Source organism: Arachis stenosperma, chromosome 6 (genome assembly GCF_014773155.1).
Source record: "Arachis stenosperma cultivar V10309 chromosome 6, arast.V10309.gnm1.PFL2, whole genome shotgun sequence".
In the NCBI taxonomy this organism is placed as follows: Eukaryota; Viridiplantae; Streptophyta; class Magnoliopsida; order Fabales; family Fabaceae; genus Arachis; species Arachis stenosperma.
In genome coordinates, this window is record NC_080382.1 from 130,400,895 (window position 1) to 130,423,604 (window position 22,710).

A 22,710-nucleotide genomic window follows, 5' to 3' on the forward strand; every position below is an offset into this window, starting at 1 on the left:
AACTCCTAATGAGATTTCAACAAACTGTTGGAGATAGATGACAATTGACATACTCAATTTACGAATTATGATTGTGACTGTTGACAGAATGATAATAAGACAGCACGAGCTAGTGGTTTGTTTAGAATGGAAACCTATATTAAAATTAAATCTGATGTACATATTATATCTAGTCTAAATGATTAATGAACAAACAGTTTACAATCATTTCAGTAATAATAATTGCGATATAAAATATATTTTTTTTCTTTCAATTTTTATGACACATCTCAAAATCGGAATTTAATATATAGAGAGAGTGTAACAGACATACAAAGTTGCTGAGTGTGATGACAAAAGTGTGATTGAATAAGGTCTAATGTGTTTCCAAGATCATGCTCTGTAGAACTGGTTACAACTATTTAATATTTGCCATTATACGACGAACAATTTGAATGAAATGTTTAACTACTTCTCTGTGCATGTCGGTCAAGGACCATTTCTTACAGCAAAGCGTTAAAAGAAGATGCCAGGGAAAAAAAAAGAAAAAAAAGAGAGTTTAATTTTGAGAACCAATTTGCACATTCACTGTACCCAATTTGTGCATTTAATGAGCCTATAGTAGTTTTTTTTTATTTTTCTTTTTGGTAGTAGTAACATTGCAGATGGTGGCACTGGCACACTGTGGCAAACCGAATAAAAAACTTGACCTTTCATTAATTGGGTGCTTGATTAGAAGGTTGAGACTCCAATGGCTAAGTTTTGTTATTTACGGTGTCAGCAATTAATTAAATTAGGAGTTAAAGATCCCATATTGTTTATCATTATATATCTTTGATTTGATTTAGCCTAGGGTTTTGGAAACAATAACGCACCCCCTCAACTTTGGTCATTGGTCAATGCTATCGGATTTTTTTTTTTTTTCAAATCATTCCAAGAGAAAAATATAATGGGAAAGCCATACTGGCTAGTAGTATATCAAACGTAAATGCTTGTCTTTCGTTTTTCGTTATACATATATATATTCATTCCAAATCTCAACAAAATGAAATAAAAATTAAGGTATCAAATTTAAAATTAATTATAAAATTGATGTTTATAAAAAATATCCTTATCAAACAACTAATTATACAATAAGTAATATTTTATTATTTCATGTATATATATACTTTTTTTTTACCAAATATAGAGAAACTCACCAATGAGTTATAACTCAAATGACATAATCTTTTCATACTCGCTTAAGAGGTCGCGGATTTAAATTTTCTTATCTTTGGACAAAAAAAATAAAAAATAAAAAGACTATAACATTTGAGTTATATGAAAAATTTGTGGTACAGCTAAGATGAAAATTTTATAGTTCTACTGAAATTTAAAAAATAAAAATTTACGTATAATTATTTTTATTTGTATGTAAAGTTAATTGTTGATAAATATTAAATAATAATTTAATTAAATATATTAAATTATTTAATAAATTTTAACTAATAACTTTAAAAAAAAAAATTCCATATGAGTTTTTACTGTACAAAAATGTTAATTCTTTGATGCTGATTGCCGTAAGCTCTTAGATATGCGGTTCTTTAATAAAATAATCGGCATTAGTTTTGGAGATGCATACATACAAATTAAATTAATTGGAGAATCCAACAAAATGCGTTTGTTTGTGTGGGTCTTTCTCACTCTAACTCTCACACTTAAGTCAATGTTTTTTTTTTTTTTTTCCTGTTTGCAGTTTTGTTTTCTTTAATACAAGTATGTAGTACACGAGAACATTATAAAAATAAATGAATGACCTGAGAATTTGAAGATTGTAACAACAAAGAAGTATTGTCCTATCAGTGAGCATTCCTATTTAAGCAAGAAAATGATACCACGATAACCATTTAATTAATAATTACTTCCGTATTTAAATACAAGAAAGAAAGGAAGAAAGATATATTTGTTTATTTATGAACAGTTAGTAGAGGTAAGGAATCACACACGAGGCTACCTCTGAGCCTAATAAATTTTCTTTGTTATTTTGTGGATACGTGAAAACGAAAATTCATAGTAAGCCAGGCCAGTCTATGTATTAATTTTCAATAGAATCAAATTTTGTTGTTTTTTTTTATTAGAATAATGTAAAGGGACAGAGAAAGAATGTTATTCCCCCCCCCCCCCCCCTTTATTTTTGTCCTGGATGTACATTTTTAATTACAACATTTCTAAACATTTGATTATTAAGATGCCAATATTATAAACTTTTTACACATTTTTTTCAACAAAAAAAATTAAAAAAATTTTGATTATTAAGATGGCGATGTTATAAACTTTTTACACATTTTTTTTCAACCTATTAAAAAAATCCTTTCCATCTGTGTGCCTATGTACTGCTTCTTGAAACTAGCAAAAATCTTAAATGACAATATGACATGCAATCCTGTGATAAATTGTCTTTTTAAGGGTTTTCTTTTTTATTAAAGTATTTATCTAAGGTCGAATACAGTGATATTTCTTTTTTTTTTAAGAAAAAATAACCTTGTACGCATCTTAATAATTAGAATAAATAACACAAAATTTTAGTTCTTTCTATACATAAAATGGGGATCAACAATCAATTTTCACTTTATTTTTTTTTAAAATTGTACGTCAAGTTGTTTTTGTTCTAGTAACCTAACTTCCAAAAAGTAAGGTTTGGTTTGGGTATGTTATTTTTATTTCTTTAAAATATTTTTTTGGGCCTTTGTCCTATAAATGTAAAATGTTATTTTTGATTTTGTTATTAGAAAATGCTGATCTAACATATGAAATGACAAATTATATTAGTAAATACTTGGTTTAATTATTTTGTTGGTTCATGTAGTTTCACGAAATTTTTAATTCGGTCTTTGTATTTTTTTTAATTAAGTCTTTGCACCATTTTTTTTAATTGGGTCCCTATACTTTTTTTTTCTTTTATTTGGGTTTTTGTACCAATTTTTTTTAGTTGAGTCCCTATAAAATTAAGCCAATTACTGCTAAATGAGATCTAATTAAAAAAAAATTAATGCAGGAATCCAATTAAAAGAAAACAAAAATATAGGGACCTAATTGAAAATTTCGCAAAACTATAGGAATAAATAATTAAACCTAAATACTTCTATGAAGACACATTTAAATGAAAATGACATTAAAAACCATTTGATAGTTTGACATATATATTTATAATATTATTTTCATATGAAAATATTTTCGTAAGTATATACCAAATTATATATGATGTATGTTAAGCTAGCTTAAACGTTTTATGCCTTGGTCAAATGAAAACCAACTAAAATTAGATTTTTGAACTTTTAAATTTTACATTTTTTTGAAAAAGTTTTTACATGAATTAAAATAAAATATCACAAATTTTAATACATAAAAATTAATATTTTGTATTTGTGACTTTTTAAATTATTTAAATTAATGAATGGATTCGTAAATTGAATAGTATAACTTTATACAAAAATATTTAATATTTATTAATAAATATTAAATAAAATAAATGCTGACGTTTTTTTTTAAATCTTTTTAACATTATCGAATTTTATAATGGTACATTTCCTTCATTGTAGTAATTGGTAAAAAGTAGGGTGATAAAAGGTTTAAGAGAAGGATTTAATTTATTTTAGTTATTGTTTAAAGCAGGAGCATTAAAAGAAATGAAAAGAATGTATATAGATGATGATGATTTATGTGAATAGAAAAGAGGATTGATGGATTTATAAAAATGTGAGTGTAAGTAGCTGGTAGCTAGTGTCATTTTCCGAGATATACTCGTCTCGAGGAAAACAAAACTCAAATCCATCATCCTCTCTTTTCTTTCTCTTCTACCTAGCTACCCTCCCTTGCTTTCCAGATTGTTCTTTTTCCGGGAAAAGCCTACTATACTAAAAGCAAATAAAGTTGTTCTAAACAATTAAGATGCCCTTGGAAGGGGTTTTCATTCAACCACCCTCTACTTCTGCTACTTCTGCTTCTACTACTACTTGTGTTCCTGATCTTTCCCTTCACATAAGCCCTCCAACCACCACCAACTATGCCGGAGGACATCACACCGACCTCTCTCTTGGGAGACGAGAACCACCACCACCACCACCATCACTGCCGACTAACATGAACCACATAAACGAAGCCTTGAGACCCATCAAAGGGATCCCGGTTTATCACAACCGTTCTTTCCCTTTCTTACCCATGGATAGGGATCACAACAATCCAAATCCCAAGATGTGCTTATATCATCACATGCCTGCATCTTCTTCTCCTTTCCCTGTGGGAGTGGGTTTAGATCCCATTTCCTTCTTGAATTCCGGGGGAGCGGGAGGGCCTTATAATAATAGGGCTGCTGCCACAACTAGGTTCAATAATGGGATCCCAAGCCATCAGCATCATCCATTGCACCACCACTACGGCTCGTCGGAGATGATGAGATCAAGGTTCTTGCCTAAGCTCCCAAGCAAGAGGAGCATGAGAGCACCCAGGATGCGGTGGACTAGCACCCTCCATGCTCGATTTGTTCACGCCGTTGAGCTTCTTGGTGGCCATGAAAGTAATAATTTAATTTAATTTAATTTAATTTGGTATATGGTAGGAGGTAATTTGAAATTGGGGTGCTAATGTTAGATAGATGGTGAATTTTAGGAGCAACACCCAAGTCCGTACTTGAGTTGATGGATGTGAAAGATCTCACATTAGCCCATGTCAAAAGCCATTTGCAGGTATAGTTTCTTTCAAAAGAAAAAGGGACAATAAAGTAAACTCATCATGTTGTAATAATACAAAGCTACCTTCTCTTCAACCTCCTGATTAATGACATCAAACCCAAACTCTCACACACTACAACCAAACGGATCTAATATATACGACTTCAATCTGGGTTACTGCTAATTTTATGGCTTCTTCTTTTTCTTCTTCAACACAGATGTATCGAACTGTTAAGACTACTGACAAGCCTGCAGCTTCTTCCGGTAATTCGCATTCTTCAACCAATTTCATTTTTTTGTTACTTCATTTTCATACCAATTTAAAACAAAAATAGTGTAGGAAAAATGGCACGCTTCTTCTACCACATTACTTTTTTGTTAGGTAAAATTATTATATATATATATATGTACTAAAAATTAATCATCATGTATTTATATATATTTCAATATATATTATATATTAATTATTAAATTGCATATTTTAATTTTACCGCATGAGTGTTGCCTTGTTTGCAGAGTCCCTTGCCTGACACAAAATGCAAGCCCTTTAAGTCTTTTCCCCACACATAATATATATGCAACAAGACTCCCCATTAGTACTCTTAACACAGATTCACATATACATATATATGGTAAAAATAAATTATAAAGATGCATGCATGCATTCACACACATGTTAATACAAGCATCATACATATCATGCTAGTAAACACATATATGAATTTCAAATTATTGGAGTCATCTTTTTAGTATTTTTTTTTTCAGGGCTTTCGGATGGATCAGGAGAGGATGAAATGTCTCCTCCAATGGGAAGCAGTGGTATGCGTCCATTTCAAGAGCAAAGAGGCCAACAAGATATGGATTATTCTTCCACCCCAACACTATGGAGTAATAATTCTTCAAGGTACTATATATATAGCATATATTGAAAACTTAATTCATTCATATGGTTTATGTGCTTATTATATTATATATATAAAAAAGTATGCGTATTTAATAATTATTATTTTCGGATAATGCTTTTGTGTTAGTTTGATTTATTTTTTGCTTTTGCTTTTGCATGGTATGGCTTAGAAATCAATGCAAAACCCACGTCCACCACCACCACATATGTTTTGTTTTTTCTCATGAAGATTAAAAAGGGTTCTTGTGGCAGCTTTTACTTTACTTATTGTGTGTGATTTTTCTTCTTTCTTTTGGTTACTTTTTATATCTTTTGGTAACTCACCGAATTTTTTTCGCCTTTGGTATGTGTGTAACAGAGAAAGCTACTAGACATAATAATCAAACGTTCATTGGGATAAAAGGAAAGCAATCCAATTACACGGCTTCATTCACTTTTCATTCTTTCCCTCGTTAATTTCGTTTCCTTTCCTCCCTTTAGAATTGTGTGTGATTTGTCGAATATTGTTGATAAAAATAAAAATAAAAAAGTGTGGTTCTTATTCTATCCTCAAGTACATAGCATAAAACCCAAAATGAGCCAATAATCCTTCACATACATCTTACTTAGTTTTCTTTTACCGGAAAATGGTACTTCTTTATTTGATTGTGTTAGATATGTTTCCACCGAGAAATCTTAGTAGATAGATTCTCATGGAATACATCTTCACGAATCATGCCGTACATGGAATGGAATAATAAGACATGAAATTCTACCAAGTCCATTCATTGTTAACAAGGGACGGGAATGTATGTACACTCAGATATATAAAAGATAAAGTAGAATAATGAAAAATAAGGCAAAAGTGGATGCTAATTAATGCCGTAGGTAATGGAGTTGTATAGTTTGGCCAAAAACTTTGTTAACCGCTTCAAAATTATTTTTCTGAATCTTTCTTTAACAAGGGTTTGTCACTTATATCTAATATATATGCATAAATATGTAATTTTTTTTTTTTACAAACATTAATAGGTTAAAATAAATTTGCAATTCAAATAATAGTTTTGGAACTTCTTTTTGTTTAATTGATGCATATTTTTTAAATTTTCACAGTGATGATAGATATCTTTTGACTATTATAGTAGGACTATTCTATTCCAGAAAAAGAATATATGATCAATTATGGTTTGAGATAACACAAATCTAATAAGTTGCATGTACTAATTTATTGGAGTGTAAAAGTTTAAATTGATGATCTAAAAAAATGTATCCTTTATTACATCAGTACCATACCCTAAATTCTCCTGTCACCACTTTAATTACTTAAAGATACAAAATTAAATACCTGAAATATGATGTTCTATTAGATTTTATAATAACTACTGTTTATTGATAGTTTGGGATATTGGTTATTAAGTTGGTTAGGGTATGCATGTTTGTTAATTAAAATATCATAGGAAGATAGGACATATAAGAAATTTCACCAATAACACACAATTGTATGTGGAGATTGGATCAGTTGTCCCTAAGTATAAGTTTTATTGGATTTTTGTTACTGTTAATAGCTAATAATCCAAAATTTGATCACTTCTGATCTTTAATGGTTTTCATCAGCAATAGGGACCCATGGCCACAAGCTAATTCAAACGACATAGATGGTTTCAGACCAATATCAATGTTTCAGTCTCAATCCATAGGCCATCAAATCCAGCAGGTACTAATACTATGAAGTATTCTCTTGTAAATTGGAATTGATCTCAAAAATAGATATACACAATACATAGATAAAAGAAAAAAAAAATAGAATAAAGTATTTTCCCAATATCTCATTTATCATAAATAATGATAAATTATTGTTTAATCAAATATTATTTTCCCATACAGGCGTGTGATTCAACCCAAATCAAGAGCAGTTTGTCAGGATCTAATAATAATTTAGAGTGCAAGAACCCAAGTTTGGAGTTCACATTAGGCAGACCAGATTGGAATGGCAAAGGACAAGCCTAATAATTTTGATTGCTTCTTTTTATTTGTCTTTATATATTTTTGTATTTCAGTTATCCTCAAATAGAAAATAATTAGGTGCATGCTGTATGTTAGATATATATAAAAATTAGTGTCAATGATGAGAAGAAAGAAAGAAAAAAACCACATAATCTACAAAGTTTTATATAATATTTGAAAGTGGTTTTCGGAGTTCATTAAGAACAATCATTTTGTCTAATCATTTAATTTATAATATTTATTTTAATTTTTTTAATTATTTATTGGTAAAGAAGTCTACTCAATTTAAAGAAACTGATGATGAAACTGCAAAAATGTAAAAGAGGAGATTGGTGGAGTTCTTTGAAAAAAATAAAAGAAATATAAAATTTGTTTTAGTAAATAAAATATTTTTCATTTTTCTTTCTTAATTTTTTTATTCTTCTCCTATTTTTACTTCTGATTTTTATTATAACGGGTAATCAAAATATCAAAGATACGTACTAATAATGTTATGATTTATATTTGAAGAGAAAAATAATTGTTTAAGTGTAATGATTAAATCTAGTTATCTTAATAAACTTGTAATCCGTAACTTTTGATGTTTAAACATTTAACATAAACTTTGTAAATACCAGATTTCAATTTGCAAGTTTGCATTTGATAATTTCAATCGCATTTGTGGCAACAATGTTATGGTTACAGTAAATATTATGAATAATGCTATACATTTAAGTTTTTTTTGTTAATTAAATCCAATCAAGTTAATAAATATAATAAAAATCAGTGATAGCTAGCATTATTGTAAGTTTTCTTGTTTAGCTTGGTCGGACTTAGTTCATAAAACAACTTAAATGTGTAACATTACTCAAATATTATAATACCGTAATACTAAAAAAAAAAAATAGAACTTACTTTATTTAATCTTCGCTAATTGTTGCAACAATTAATATGATTTTAAACCTCAATAAATTTAAAATACGTCTTTCAAATATAAATAAAAAAATTTTTAAAAATTCTTTATGTCTCAAAATTAGATATATAAAATCAATGGAATATATCAACATGTGAGAGATAGATCCTTTTTCAGACTAGTTCAAATATTGAATATGAAGCAACCATAACCGAAAGAATCATACTTTTATGAGGGTAGGAAAATAAATTATGTTGTTTTCAAAACTTTAAAAAAATGGAATCAAGACAATGTATACTAAAATAGTTAAAAAATACTATATACACACAAAAAAATCAGACAATAAATTAATTATCGTGTATTTATGTATAAATATATATGTATATATATGTATATATATATATATATATATATATATATATATATATATATATATATATATCACAGAGCTCAGAAAAATTATCACGTAAGAGAAGCTCTCCACTTTCATTCTGATATTTACTGCATCCATTTCCTTATTGAAATAAATTACGTTCATTGAAATGATGATCATGAGATAGCAGTAGTTAAATATAACCTTACCTATAACTATAAGAAAAATACTTTTGTGACTTACTGGACCTTTTTATCGTAAGATGGAATATGTATCACATTTCACACACTGTCATATGATAATAAGCTAAGGTAATGACTTTATATTAACTAAACATTTTTTTTCTAGTCATTTTATCGTCCTTGAACAACCATAACGAACGAACATCATCCCTGAGGATCACATGCATCTAGTTTTTAATGAATTACAAAGAATAATAATATACATTATTACAAATAAAAAATATATATATAAATTGAAATTACACAAATTTTGTTACCAATACATCAAATTATAGAACTTAGCAGCCCTTCAGCTCGGCCATGAAACTGTTGAGATCTGGAAGAATTTTATTAATCAAACCTTCATATTAAATAATAAATACACACAGCCTTTTTTTTGGTGATTAAATACACACAGCTATTACATCAGTTTCATTCCTCTTGTCCCATATTTCCATCCGTTACTTATTTGGGTTTTTTTTTGTCTGGGTCCGTTACTTATTTGTTATTTCTTATATATATACACTTATTTTTACTATTTTTATTAGGACTCAGGCCAGCTTTTTTATGTAGCTAGCTACTAGCTTATTAACTTTTTGTTTTGGTACCTGGCCCGTGATTGTACCCTAAAAGGGCATGATGCTATTTGTTGTTGTGGAAGCAGCCCATCAGAATAAAAAAATTGTACAGATTCCTTGAGGATAGTTGCCATATCTATCAGAAGGAAGCAGGGGAACATTGAAATGTGCAATCTTAATGAAATTAATTCACATGTACAATTACAATCACATCTTGATAGTTATCTTTTGAGAAAATGGTCAAATACAATCCATCAAATTTCTCTCGTAAATTAAATTAGTTCTCCAAATTGTCAAACCACAAGTTGTGATAAAGAATGATTTTGTGGTGAAAACATGTCAGTAATATAAATATGAGATTCCATTGTTCCTGCTAGATAACCAACAAAAATCTAACCAACAACAAACTAACAAACATTTTTAAATTACATTCCATATTAATTGATTATCACAAATAATGATTATTTAAATTTTATTTTTTTTTTAAATATAAAATTAATAATTATTAATTACAGTTGTTTAAAATTGATTGATTATGAGTTGTTTACCTGTACTTTTCCATTTAACAAACAAAACGAATAACATTTTGCACTTACACTATGAGAAAGCCAAATTTTCTGAAAAGCGTTTAATGGTTTATCTACATATGAATGTTAAAAAGAGAATGGTAAAACAAAAGTACCAAAGCCATACCATCCTTTCTAAACACCAATACAGCAATTGTTACTCGTTTGTACATTACATCATTTTACAAAGTGTAATTTCATCTGTAATAGGATGTACAATACCAGGCATAGGTAGGGAAAAGGCGAACTATTTTATATTAACATCAAGCATAGAAGCCCATTTATAATAAAATGAACACCGTTCATAAATAAGAAGAAAACCGAAGATAGGCATCCGAAACATACCACCTAACATCTTATGAACATAGCACCCTACCAGCCAAAAGGAAAACTGGAGATTTATAAATAAGCTTCAATCTATGATCTTCTTAATCTGAATCTTTGCGCATTTGGTGGCGGACATGCCGCGCAGCAGAGTAAGTTGAGATTGCAGAGCCAGTGGCACTCAATGTATGTTTGGCATATCCGAAACTCTTACTAGTTACCAACCACACGATGTAAAAGAATCCAATCCAGCCTGATTCACATTGGTTTCCAAAGATAATAGTGTAAACCCACAGGAAAAAGAAGAAATGGGAAACGGAGAAACAGAGTGCAAAATCACATAAACTATCATGGAAACATCAAATATAAACTTATATTTAAAGAAAGCAATCTCAGTTGCAGTTTTAAAGTTATAGATGCCACAGAGCCTCGTTCGTGGTTGTCATCTGCACATGATAGTCAGTGATTTTGTTGAAACCCCAAAGATTGTAATACAGCCCCAGCATTTGACTGTGAAGTAGCTAAGTGAAGAAACATTCAAATAATGGACATATAAGTATGTAACCCATTACATCCCTGGTGCCAATTGGGAGTAGAAAAGGTTATTTTTCTCAAATAACATACGGCAAGTATCAGTGTACTTATACGCATAAAGTTCGCCTAATTGCAACAGAAGTATGCATTTCAAATCTTGATGCACATTTTGTTCAAATCATAAATATTCATGGCCCACCTACTCAAACCGCACAATTGATGAAACATTTCACAATAATGGAATAGCAAAACAGTACAAAATATCAATCTGAAACATGGCATATGGTATCATCTGGATTCTGAATAGTAAACTTGTTACCTGTGGCGAACAGAACAGCAACACTTGCCCAAAATGTGGTAACGGAAATTGCAAACGCAGCTACTAATAGTGCCCCAACATATACAGCTGCAACACAGGCAAAGAAAATAGCCAAGAATCCTCCAGCTGCTGCCAAAGACACAAGAAGTGATATGACAACAGCGTTTATGGTGGCAGCAAGAAAGAAAAGTAAGAAGACAAGCAGTCCTGTGAGCGCAACAGAAGTAATTGTCCCAACCTGCAGTGGCAAGGAAAATAATCACACACCTTGATACACGAATATTTATTTATATACAGGACAATCTGATGCTTAATTATCCATGAAGCTCGCATAGACGGAGACAATTGCTTTGCCTATTCTTACGGAGGCAAGAAGAACATACACCCCCCCTCCTTTCTCTTCTTTCTCCATGAACAAAATTAAAAAACATAAGAAGAAATTATCTTGCTTGCTTGCTTCTAATTCTAGTCTATCAATGTCTAACTATATTCTGCATGTGAGGAAATCCACTAGATGAATTCTCTATAAATTCCTTTCATGAGCTTATGTTGCATTATCATGATATCCACCAACTCTATTTCTCTTTGCTTTTTAACTTATACTACCATTTTTAAAACTTATTATCAAAATACTATTATTTTTAAACTATTTAGATAGATGCTATCATTTTACTTCGGTGGCACCTTTTCTTTTTCCTTTTTGGTATTCCAACTTGAAGGTGCCTATCCAAAGAGCTCTTCTAACAAGAAAAATGGTAATCCATGTACCAGTTCACTAGAAGAAGTAAAACACAAATCTCATATCTTTTTCTTTTCTTCATTTGATAAAATCTTTAATATTTATTATAAAAACATTAGATATAATTAACTTTTAAAATTTTATAATAAAAATTAAATATGAAGATACATTTTATTTTAAAAACTTACAATTTCGTAATAACGTCAAAGATATTAGTTCAAAACTATTATGTAGCATCAAAATTTGAGCAAAATATGAAGAAAATGTTGTCTAACGACAACAGTGGCAAGGGGAATTGGATCAAATCAAAATTGAAGACTCGTAGATCAACATTTTAATTACAAAAGGCTAGTAATTCAATTTGAAAACAAAATCCAGAAGGAGCTAAACTAACTAAATTAGGAAAGTGAAAGAGGTGGATGATGGAGTTCAGAAGTTACGGTGATGACTAAGATGGCGCGGAAGGGGCTGCCTTGGCGAGTCCAGAGGAGAAGGTCGCGGGCGGATTTTCTAGAAGCTTCTGGAAGGAGCGGAGCGTTTTCGGCGAGGGAGATCTTGATCCGTTTAAGCAGGGAGGCGCTGGTAGAAGGCTCCGGGAAGAGAATAGCGTAAGCGAGGCGGTTAAGAACTTGGTATAAGGTGATGCTGCTCTCGCTTTCTCGTTTATTATTATTAGATTCTTCTTCTCCGGTGACCTCCACGTAGACGCCATTAGCGTTGGAGTTGGTGCTGTGCTTGTCCTCCGCCATATTATGAGTGTTAGCGAGTGAGAGAAGAGAATGAGAAAAGTGTGATGAAGTAGGTCGCCATTCAGATCAACTGATTAGCAGAGAGATAGAGACGGCTGCCCATTAGTCATCCACATGGACGGTGATCTGCTTCCTTGCTGATTCATCGTGTACAGCTGCAACCATATTAATTACACCCTCTACTTACGTTATATTATTTAATTAGATATTACATCTGCTAAACATTTTTATATATTTTTAAGATTTCAAGTAATTTTTTGACACATTATTCTTTAAATTACATTAATATATTGCACATTTTTATATATGTTGAAATTAGTATTATCGTTTTTTCAGACTGATAAGTAAAAAAAAAATATAATAAGAAAGCTAACAAATAATTGTTCAATTAACCAATCTTATATTTGATAGAGAAAAAAAAGTTAAACAAAACTGTTATATTATCCATAACAATATTTATTTTTACATGCATAAGCTAATAACCATATGAATAAGAATGTTTATTTAACAAAATAGTTTGATTAGTTTCTTAATCATCATTTAACCTACTTCTCCTCATAATTCTATTTTTAAGCACAAAATATTCAACATATACTAATTTCAATCATTGAAATTAGATTAAGAATTCGAAATTAAATATAACTTTATGATATGTTTCAAGCATCATAATAATAATAATAATAATAATAATAATAATAATAATAATAATAATAATAATAATAATAATAATAATAATAATTTGTTGGGAAAAAAATAATTTTTTACTAGTATAGTTATTGCAATAAATTATTCTACATTCGTTCATTTGATCCACGTTATTTATAACATATATCACATCAAATAATCAATTTAAGAAACACAAACGGGAGAAATATACCATTTGATTAATCTAAATTATGACAAATTGGTGGTGATAATTTAATTAACTTAAATTATAGAAAAAATAAAACGATTTGAATTAAGTCTAACAGAAATAATTATAAATAAAATAAAAATTTATTTTAATTAAATATTTGAAAAAATTATTAAAATGAAAAATAATAGAACATTTTAGTTTAATATGAATTAGACAAAATTAGACCAAATCATTATAATTTATAAATCCATTGTTCTATACAGAAGACGATGATTTTATTCATTAAAGTAATATGTATTTATTGCATTCAATCAAAACAAGTAACAAATCATTTATTTTACTAATGTCTTTTGTAAATTAATAAATTAAAATAACTCATATAATGAATTATAATTAATTGATAGATATAAATTATAATAAATTATGTGATATTTAAATATATAATTAAATTAATTAATTGATATAATTAATTTATTGTAGTGAATTATATTAAATGAACTAAAAAAATAAATAAAAAATATTTTTAAAAAAATGTTACATTAATTTTATTATTAAATGTAAAAATTTAATTTTAAAATAATAAAATAAATAGAATAGACACATAAATAGAATAAATTCTATAATACTTATAAAATTTGTGTCTAACTTATCTAAAAGATAAAAAGTGAAAAAGTGAATTCCACTTTTATATATATATATATATATATATATTCCAACGAGATAAAGACTAATCCGTCGAATTTAAACTCTATTCAAGAATGTGTCGTTAATTTATGACTGTATGTAGTATGTACAAGGCGAAACTGCCACAATTATATAAAAACTGAATTGACACTCGACAAACCGAATTTGGTTTTTAGTTTTTCTCTTTGGGGCTGAGAACGACATTGAATATCATTATGGACCCTATATTAAGTTGGAGGAGCACACTTGGGCCACGGTTTTATTTGGGCTTTGTATTTCTCAGTCCACGTTTAACCGAAAGAGAGAAAACAAAAATAGGTAATCCGAAAGAAGGAAAATCCCAAACGAAATTCTCCATTGTCCTTATAACACCATCGCCGCCGCAGTCCCTCCGCCTCACCTGGAAACCTCTCTATATTGCTGTGCTTGTAGTCGGTCTTCTAAAGACGCTGCCGCCTCTGTCTCTGTATCGTGTAGATCGTTCACCGTAAGTATGATACTAATTTTTCCATTAAATCTGTCTCTCTTTCTTTTCGGCCTGTTCTGTAGTGTTCATCATCATAAATTTCTTAGCTGATTTATTACAAATCCATTACAATTGAGTCTTTTTTTTAATACTTGAATCAGTCGTTGAATAGTATGGAATTACGTCCAGTGTTCAGTTTTATATAGCTATATACGCATCGATTGTTCGATATTAGTGTTTCTATTTTTTAAAAATTTTCTTATGATTGTACGAGTTGAGTTTTTTTTTTTTTTTTTTAGTTCATGATTCCATGCTCATGCGTTCTAAGTTTCACAATTGTAGGTCCTTCAAGGATGGAAAATGGTATGTTCACGGTTCATCATACAATTGGCAGTGTTCTGTGTTGCAAATGTGGAATTCAAATGCAACCAAATGCTGCCAACATGTGTGTCAAGTGTTTAAGCTCAGAAAATAATATCACTGAGGGTCTACTGAAGCGTCTTGAGCTCAAGCATTGCCCTGAATGTGATAGCTACCTTCAGCCGCCAAGAAATTGGATCAAGCTACAGTTAGAATCGAAGGAGCTGCTAACATTTTGCTTGAAGAAGTTGCAGAAGAATTTGAATTCTAATAAAGCGAGGATGGTACATGCTGAGTTTATTTGGACTGAGCCCCACTCCAAGAGGATCAAAGTCAAGGTTAAGGTTCAGAAGGAGATTCTGAATGGAGTAATCCTTGAACAGTCTTATCCTGTCGAGTATATTCAACGGGATCAAATGTGTGAACCTTGCTCCAGGATCCAGGCTAACCCTGACCAGTGGGTCGCCGCCGTGCAACTCCGACAGCACGTTTCTCATAGGCGTACTTTCTTTTATTTGGAGCAGCTGATTCTGAAACATGATGCCGCTGCCAGTGCTATAAGAATCAAAGAGACAGATCAGGGAATTGACTTCTTTTTCTCTAATCGGAGTCATGGTGTCAAATTTGTGGAATTTCTGGGGAAAGTTGCTCCTGTGAAAGGCCGTCATGATAAGCAACTTGTATCCCATGATCCTAAGAGTAATAACTACAACTACAAATATACATTTTCTGTTGAAATCCCCCCTATTTGCCGCGAGGACTTAATATGTCTGCCACCAAAAGTTGCTGTTAGTTTGGGAAACCTTGGTCCCCTTGTGATTTGTACCAAGGTTAGCAGCAGCATTGCTCTACTTGATCCATTTACCCTGAGACATTGCTTCTTGGATGCTGATCAGTACTGGAGGGCATCCTTTAAGTCTCTGCTTACTAGCCGACAGCTGGTGGAATATATTGTGCTAGATGTGGAAGTTATTCGTTCTGCTGAGGTATATATTGCTGGCACTAAATATGTTTTGGCGGAGGCTCAAGTGGCCCGTGTGTCGGATTTTGGGAAGAATGACACGATATTTTCCATCAAGACTCATTTGGGTCATATTTTGAGTCCTGGTGATTATGCTCTTGGTTATGACCTATATGGGGCTAACACTAATGATATTGAACTGGACAAGTACAGAGGACTTGTCCTTCCCGAAGCAGTTTTAGTAAAGAAGAGTTATGAAGAGAAGCGCCAGAAGAAACGCTCCAAGCCTCGTTCATGGAAGCTTAAATCACTTAGCATGGAAGTTGATGATAAGGGTAGAATTGAACAAGACAAGAAGACCTCAGATTATGAACAGTTCTTAAAGGATATAGAAGAAAACCCTGAACTGAGGTTCAATTTATCATTGTATCGTAATAAAGAGTATCAACAATCAGAGATGGCATCAGTGACAGATGGGGAAGAGGTGCCTTCAGTTCCACTAGATGAGTTGTTGGCTGATCTTGATCTGAGTGAGGACGAGGATGGGGACGAGGATATGGAAGAGTAAAACCAAGTTTTTTTGAAGTAAAATCGTTTTCTTTTTATTGCTCACGTTATGTAATGTTCAAGTGAATTTCGCAGTCATCTTTCTAAGTTCACATGTAATCTATGTTACTGTTATGATTTCGAAAAGCATGTGAACGTGTTCATTTTGCACTATATAAATAGGTTTTATAAAACACTTTTTTGCCAAACTTACTAGGGGAAGTACCAGCCATGGTCAAGGGTATTATAACCTTTCAAGTACGGAAGTACCTGAATATGAATACAAAATCCAAGATTTCTTAGAAGAAAATCTAACGTAGCTTGCATATTGAGGGTTGGCTGGCCATTGCTTCTTTAACGAGCTGATCTCTTTCTGTTATCCTTTATTGCTCTGTTATCTATTAAGATTTTGATTTAAGAGTTGGTGGTTGTCACTGCTAGTTGGTTATGTCGGAGTTGCAAAGGAGGAGGGGAAATTATGCAGTTTTGATACTGGATTAGATTTGTACTGTTGTATGTTTCTCTGATATACTTCAAAGTAAATTGTGTTTTGTTCGTTACCTGTTAGTAGCTCTCGCATGTATTTCACTAATTTACTAGTTAAATAAACATTTGAAACAAAGATTATAATGGTAGTGATTTTGTTTTACATGAGAAGAACATGATTTTGTTTAGCATGAAACCAACAATTTTATTCAGAAACCCTTTCGTGAGGGCGTCACATAAGATAGAGTCCTATGAATTTAACAAGTGACCCTATTCAATTCAATCAGCTATACATTTTCTTTTTCTTTTTTTATTTTATTTCCTTCCATCAGAAAAGCTAAAATGATTGAGATACTACATTACTGCATACTAGGACGCTAGGAAAGGCAACAACAGTTCCCGTTGCCGGTCATCTAAAGAAAACAAAACTGTATTAATCGCCGTACGAGGAATGTTCCGTCCAAGCTGCCTCAACAAATTGTTCATCTGCGTTATTGTTTGAGGTGAACCTAGTTTGTCACCGTTATCAATAACCTGTAATAGAATTATTATACAATTTATAAAAGGAACGTATAGTCGTATACTATTGTGATCAATATTCAATCGGTCAAATGAATGCGAGTAACTCACCTCAAGGAACACTACGAGAACCTTGAGAAGGTTTTGGTTACCAGCTCCTGAAAGATCCTTATCTAGTCTGAAAAGTTATGGAAAGCACTCCATTAATGGAAACTGACGCTTCATGTATTTTGAAACTAATCATTCAAAAAGATCAATCTCAAGGACTAAACTTCCAACCTTTTAACCATTAAGCAAAGTTGTTCATGCATGAGTTTGGCCTCAATCAAATCATTTTTAAGTGGCAAGCAACTTAACCAGGCAGGAACAATCTGTATACATCATGATTTTGTAAGTACCATCTTGAAATCAACAGTTAGTTCGGATTTTGAACTGTTATTTAATTTTAGTAGATATTCGAGTTGAACGGACTAAAAGAGTTAAATCCTAACGATTAGATAACTACAGAATGTAGAAGGAAACTATCACCTTTGAGCCATCAATGGTGTCACGATGGAACTCACAAATTCTTCCTAGAACAGAAACTGCTATATCATATACTTTTGCATTCTCCGAAATTGAATGATTTGGTTCTTTGATCAAAACACTACTGAGATATGACAGTATCCCTACAAATTGAAGGACAGAACACAAATCTTAGTTCTGAACTTATCAACAACGAATAGCAGGAATTATGGAACAAACAGGGTACTATTGACAAGAGGCTTTAAATGAGGTGTTCCAAGTTCTGCAAATATTCGAATTCCACGTGTTGCTTCCTGAAAAATATTGAGAGACAAAAGAATTTGAGCATACATCCATGACAATTAACAAGTGTAATACCAATGAAAACAAACATGAGGAAATAAAACCTCTTTGATTTCAGAATTATTGTCCTGACATTCTTCTAGTAAGATTGGAAGATAACTCGCACAATACCTAACAAGAACAAGAAGAAATTTCTCATAATGCTATCATTTTTATAAGAGTGATACATGTGTTAACAGTAAAGACAAGAAAGAAAAGAAATGGAACAGCAGCACGCACTTGTGAGCTAATTCATGACACTGCTGTGCAATTATGTTGAGAGTTACCAGAGCAATACTTCTAAGCTTAGCACCTTCTTTACCCTGCAAGCACATGGCTGAGAAACACCAAAGTAGAAGAGGACCATATATCATGGAGATTCATATATAAAAGCCATAACTACATATATGCATGTTCAATCATTCGAATTTTTGTATAAAAAATCACAAGATAAACTCATTTTTACACATAGCTCATTACATAACTAACAAAACTGAGGTATATACTATTGAACCGATCCAAGGTCTCTGACCGTTCAAATCACAATAATAGTTAAAAGTCAAAATAGAGTGATATTGAATCACATAAACATTAATTCTCACGAGCCTCAGCAACAAATTAAAAAAGAAAATAAGACAAAAAAAAAATGCCGATGAATAATAAACTGAAATGCAGCTTACTGTAAGATTATAATTTTTACCTTAAGTATTGACAAAAATTTGTTTGTTATAACATCTGCATTCTTGTACAATATTAAGCTGTCTGGAAGAGTAGTCTTTAGAAAAAATAGCATTGCCGATGCTGTTTGTTCCTAGAAAAGCAACATAAATATAAGATATCAACTTGCATACACATCAAATAAAGACGGCATACACTACCTATATACCTTGACTTTATAGTTCTGGGTAGTGTCAAGTGCAGCGGCAAAGGCATGCATAAGCCTATGATGATAGAGGACATGCATCGCTTGGACAAAGTTTGTAGGCATCTGCATAAAGCTAAAAGCTGCCAACCGAACTCGATCATGGCAATCTTGGAATGACTTGAAAAATTTTGCTACAACTTCCATTAGAAAATTTTCTCTCATCACCTATGCATGCACGCACAACAAATAAATTTTCAAACCTTGACCATAATAAGGACCAGTTCAGTTCTTCTCTCACTGTAACATAACCCTAACTGCAATCCTAGCAGAACTTGTTTTAAATAAAAAGAAAAAGAAAAAGTTTGTTACAGTTATGTAAATAAAGAAGAAGAGAGAGAGTAGATGAGATCACCATTTCGTCTGAGAAATCTTTTGAAAGCACAGTGAGCAAAGCAATCCCTGCATGGCGCTTCTTCCAGTACGGTGAATCCAAGAAAATGTTTAAAATATGACAGCCAATGTTCACAACTATGTCCCCTCCAACCGTCACGCAAAGCCGATTCAACCACTTCAATCCAACTTTGTACACACCACACCCGTCTTTCTCTTTTTTATCATCTTCGTCCTCAACGAACATCAGCATCTTCATCGGGATCATGAAAACCCTGACCAGAGTCTGGTGGTTATGGCTCTTCAGCACCGTCGCATAATCCTCCACCTCCGTCATCGCCATCACCAGCTCGAACGCAGCTTGCTGCGTCTCGATGCTCAAACCTGCGTCGCTCTCCACGATCTGGAGCACGTCGAGTACCATGTCGCTCGCATAAGGCTTCAGTGGGGACGGTTCCTCCATCACTAGCCTCACCATCTCCGCGAAAGCGCGCCGAAAATAGCTCCCGTCGGAGTCATGCAGGAGAGCGAAAGCCGCCACCATCATAGCGCGGAGGAGCTCATGGAACACGCATGGATCGGAGAACAAACGGACGAGGCTCACGACGGCGCCGAAAGCCGCCACCTGAATGTCAACGTTGGATGATCCCAGCGATTCCATAAACGAGGTGCGGAGCACGGGAACTGCCCCGCGGAGCGCATCGGAAACGCGTAAACGGCAGTCTTTGCGCAAATTGGCGAAAACCAAGAGAGCCGTTTCGCGGGACTTGTCGTCGTTTGAGGCAGTAAACGACACTAATAAGTCAAGAAGCTCAGGCCATTGTTGTTGGTGGTCTTTATATATAATGGAAAGGGTTTCGGCGAGGACGGGTGCAACGAGCCTGAGGACGTGCAGGGAGGTTTCTTCCTTGAGGTAGGCTGTGAAGTGGGACTTAAGGCTGGCCTGGGCGATGGGCTTGAGTTTGGGCCAGATGTCCGGTTGGTTGAGGAGGTGGAGGGCGCGTGCGGAGTTGGCGCGCGTGAGCGGGGTGGCGCCGCATCGGAGGAGGAAGAAGAGCTTGATGAAGAGGAGATCCGGGTGGTGTTTCTTGGAGCATTGGAGGAAGGCGAGTGCTTCGGAGTGAGGTTTGGGTTTAGGTTCGGGAGAGAAGAGATTGTAGAAGATAGCTTCCATATGTGCGGTGTCGTTGGAGCTAAGGATCTGGAAGGTTATGGATTGCAGTTCGGTTGGGAATTCTTTATCCGACTCCATGATTTCTTTGAATGTGTTGACTGTACTCATAGAGTGAATGTAATCAGTGATATGGCGGCGCCGTGGGATTCTTTCTGTTAATCATCAGAAATAGATGGTAGCTAGGAGTGGCAGGCGTGATTTTCATGATGCTAAAACGGAACAAATCATAAACTTCTTCGTGCCTTTCATATCATGCATTGGCTTCAGCCACACTCACTTTTGGCCCCAATTTCATCCTACTATTTTTTAACACACATGTTTCATCAATTTTTTATATACTTTTTTATTTTTTAACACAAATGTTTCATAAAATATTGTTTATTTTTTTATCTAATCTAATACGATCATAAGTTTCTTTACATTGGATTAATATCATTTTTTTTTGTTACAACCCAATATTTAATCAGAGTATACACGTTTACGTATGTCTTCTATCTCTATCTATATGTATTTTATAAGGAGATCACTTTAATAAAAATATTAAAAATTATTTTTTTAAAGACGTTTACATATGTCATGTTTATTTTTTTAAAAACATTTACATGTGTCATGTTAATAATTTATTTTTTAATAAATTAAAAGAAAATCGATTTATTATAACAACAATAAATAACTCAATTGTTTGTATTATAATTATTAAATCCAATTTGATCCGATCTATTACACAATCTAAACCGAATATCTTTAAATTTTTTGATAAAAAGATAAATATATTTCTAAATATTTAGATTTATTGTTATTGTTATAAAAAAATCAGTTTTATTCTAATTTATTATTATTATAAAAAAAATTAGTTTTATTCTAATTTGTTAAAAAAATAACTAATACATCTAATGATAATACGACATATAAACGTTTTTACAAAAGACATTTTATGCATTTTTATGAGAACATCCCCTATTTTATAATCGCTAACTATTTTATTTCTTTATTCTTTTTGATGTTTATACTTGTATATTACCAGGTTACTTCCATAGTCTGTTATTTTTTATATCTATACTTATATATTATCAAAGTTATAAAATCAAACTAGGTTAAGTGTTTTTTTTAAATAAAAAATTCAATACAATGAGGTGGAGCATTTAGAAAGTCTAGAGTTATAATATAAACACTAAGAGCCCGTTTGGGAAGTAGTAGAAGCTACTTTTTTTAACTTTTGGATTATGAAAAGTCACAATCTATGTGTTTGGCATTATTTTAAAAAAAGCTTTTAACTTCCCGAAAAGTTAATTTGCAGCTTTTTGAAGAAGTAGAAATATATGACTTCTTGCTTCTCGAGAAGTCATTCTACCACTTACTTAAAAAAAATTAATTTTAAAACAAAAAAATCTACTTTCCTTCTTGACTCTATGAAAAATACTGACCCTTCATCACCATTTTCACACAAGGTTTGCTAGAAGCACTGGCCTTCCACCATCATTCTCACGCAATGTTTCAAGTCTCACCATTTTTACGTAACATCTGATGGAAGTATTGATACTCCACATTTTCAGACAATATTACATTTGAACAACTTACTGCATATATTCCTTCTAAATTTTTTTTTTATCATTTTATCACTATTTTTTATTATTAAATTTGTATTCAAGTGTGGTATGAAATTTCAGTTTTAATTTTATTTTTTCATATG

The 22,710-nt window shown here is 31.9% G+C and overlaps 4 protein-coding genes across 5 annotated transcripts; 2 read left to right on the top strand and 2 right to left on the bottom strand.

Annotated features, from left to right (window-relative positions):
- The first annotated feature begins 3,739 nt into the window (after nt 1-3,739).
- Nucleotides 3,740-7,719, top strand: LOC130936375 (transcription repressor KAN1-like). The gene is made up of 6 exons (XM_057866439.1): nt 3,740-4,531; nt 4,624-4,700; nt 4,904-4,949; nt 5,451-5,589; nt 7,183-7,282; nt 7,453-7,719. The coding sequence occupies exons 1-6, from the start codon at nt 3,907-3,909 to the stop codon at nt 7,573-7,575; spliced, it is 1,110 nt and encodes a 369-aa protein (XP_057722422.1). The 5' UTR covers nt 3,740-3,906; the 3' UTR covers nt 7,576-7,719.
- Nucleotides 7,720-10,301: 2,582 nt separating this feature from the next.
- LOC130932618 (uncharacterized) lies at nt 10,302-12,998 on the bottom strand. Its single transcript, XM_057861976.1, has 3 exons — nt 12,559-12,998; nt 11,380-11,617; nt 10,302-10,779 (listed from the first exon to the last, which is right to left on the bottom strand). The coding sequence occupies exons 1-3, from the start codon at nt 12,865-12,867 to the stop codon at nt 10,631-10,633; spliced, it is 696 nt and encodes a 231-aa protein (XP_057717959.1). The 5' UTR covers nt 12,868-12,998; the 3' UTR covers nt 10,302-10,630.
- A 1,683-nt stretch (nt 12,999-14,681) lies between these two features.
- Nucleotides 14,682-16,953, top strand: LOC130935354 (uncharacterized). 2 transcript variants are annotated; one of them, XM_057865058.1, is made up of 2 exons: nt 14,682-14,898; nt 15,216-16,953. In XM_057865058.1, exon 2 carries the CDS (start codon nt 15,227-15,229, stop codon nt 16,760-16,762), a length of 1,536 nt encoding a protein of 511 aa, XP_057721041.1. In that variant the 5' UTR covers nt 14,682-14,898; nt 15,216-15,226; the 3' UTR covers nt 16,763-16,953. The 2 variants fall into 2 exon arrangements, with proteins under 2 accessions (XP_057721041.1, XP_057721040.1); XM_057865057.1 differs by having other exon boundaries at nt 14,682-14,894.
- A 642-nt stretch (nt 16,954-17,595) lies between these two features.
- Nucleotides 17,596-21,098, bottom strand: LOC130933761 (uncharacterized). Its single transcript, XM_057863377.1, has 10 exons — nt 19,869-21,098; nt 19,478-19,681; nt 19,292-19,402; nt 18,832-18,914; nt 18,657-18,723; nt 18,497-18,563; nt 18,274-18,413; nt 18,025-18,116; nt 17,857-17,923; nt 17,596-17,760 (listed from the first exon to the last, which is right to left on the bottom strand). Exons 1-10 carry the CDS (start codon nt 21,096-21,098, stop codon nt 17,596-17,598), a joined length of 2,226 nt encoding a protein of 741 aa, XP_057719360.1.
- Between the last annotated feature and the right edge of the window lie 1,612 nt (nt 21,099-22,710).

Excerpts from the sequence above, each read along its gene's own strand:
- LOC130933761 (XM_057863377.1), bottom strand. The coding sequence starts at position 21,098 with ATGGAGTCGGATAAAGAATTCCCAACCGAACTGCAATCCATAACCTTC. Across the intron at positions 19,682-19,868 it reads AAGATTTCTCAGACGAAATG|GTGATGAGAGAAAATTTTCT; the intron begins GTGATCTCATCT and ends GTGCATGCATAG. Across the intron at positions 18,724-18,831 it reads TGTCATGAATTAGCTCACAA|GTATTGTGCGAGTTATCTTC; the intron begins GTGCGTGCTGCT and ends TGTTCTTGTTAG.
- LOC130932618 (XM_057861976.1), bottom strand. The coding sequence starts at position 12,867 with ATGGCGGAGGACAAGCACAGCACCAACTCCAACGCTAATGGCGTCTAC. Across the intron at positions 11,618-12,558 it reads GCGCCATCTTAGTCATCACC|GTTGGGACAATTACTTCTGT; the intron begins GTAACTTCTGAA and ends TTGCCACTGCAG. Across the intron at positions 10,780-11,379 it reads TGCTGTTCTGTTCGCCACAG|GCTGGATTGGATTCTTTTAC; the intron begins GTAACAAGTTTA and ends AATGTGAATCAG.
- LOC130936375 (XM_057866439.1), top strand. The coding sequence starts at position 3,907 with ATGCCCTTGGAAGGGGTTTTCATTCAACCACCCTCTACTTCTGCTACT. Across the intron at positions 5,590-7,182 it reads TGGAGTAATAATTCTTCAAG|CAATAGGGACCCATGGCCAC; the intron begins GTACTATATATA and ends GGTTTTCATCAG. Across the intron at positions 7,283-7,452 it reads TAGGCCATCAAATCCAGCAG|GCGTGTGATTCAACCCAAAT; the intron begins GTACTAATACTA and ends TTTCCCATACAG.
- LOC130935354 (XM_057865058.1), top strand. The coding sequence starts at position 15,227 with ATGGAAAATGGTATGTTCACGGTTCATCATACAATTGGCAGTGTTCTG.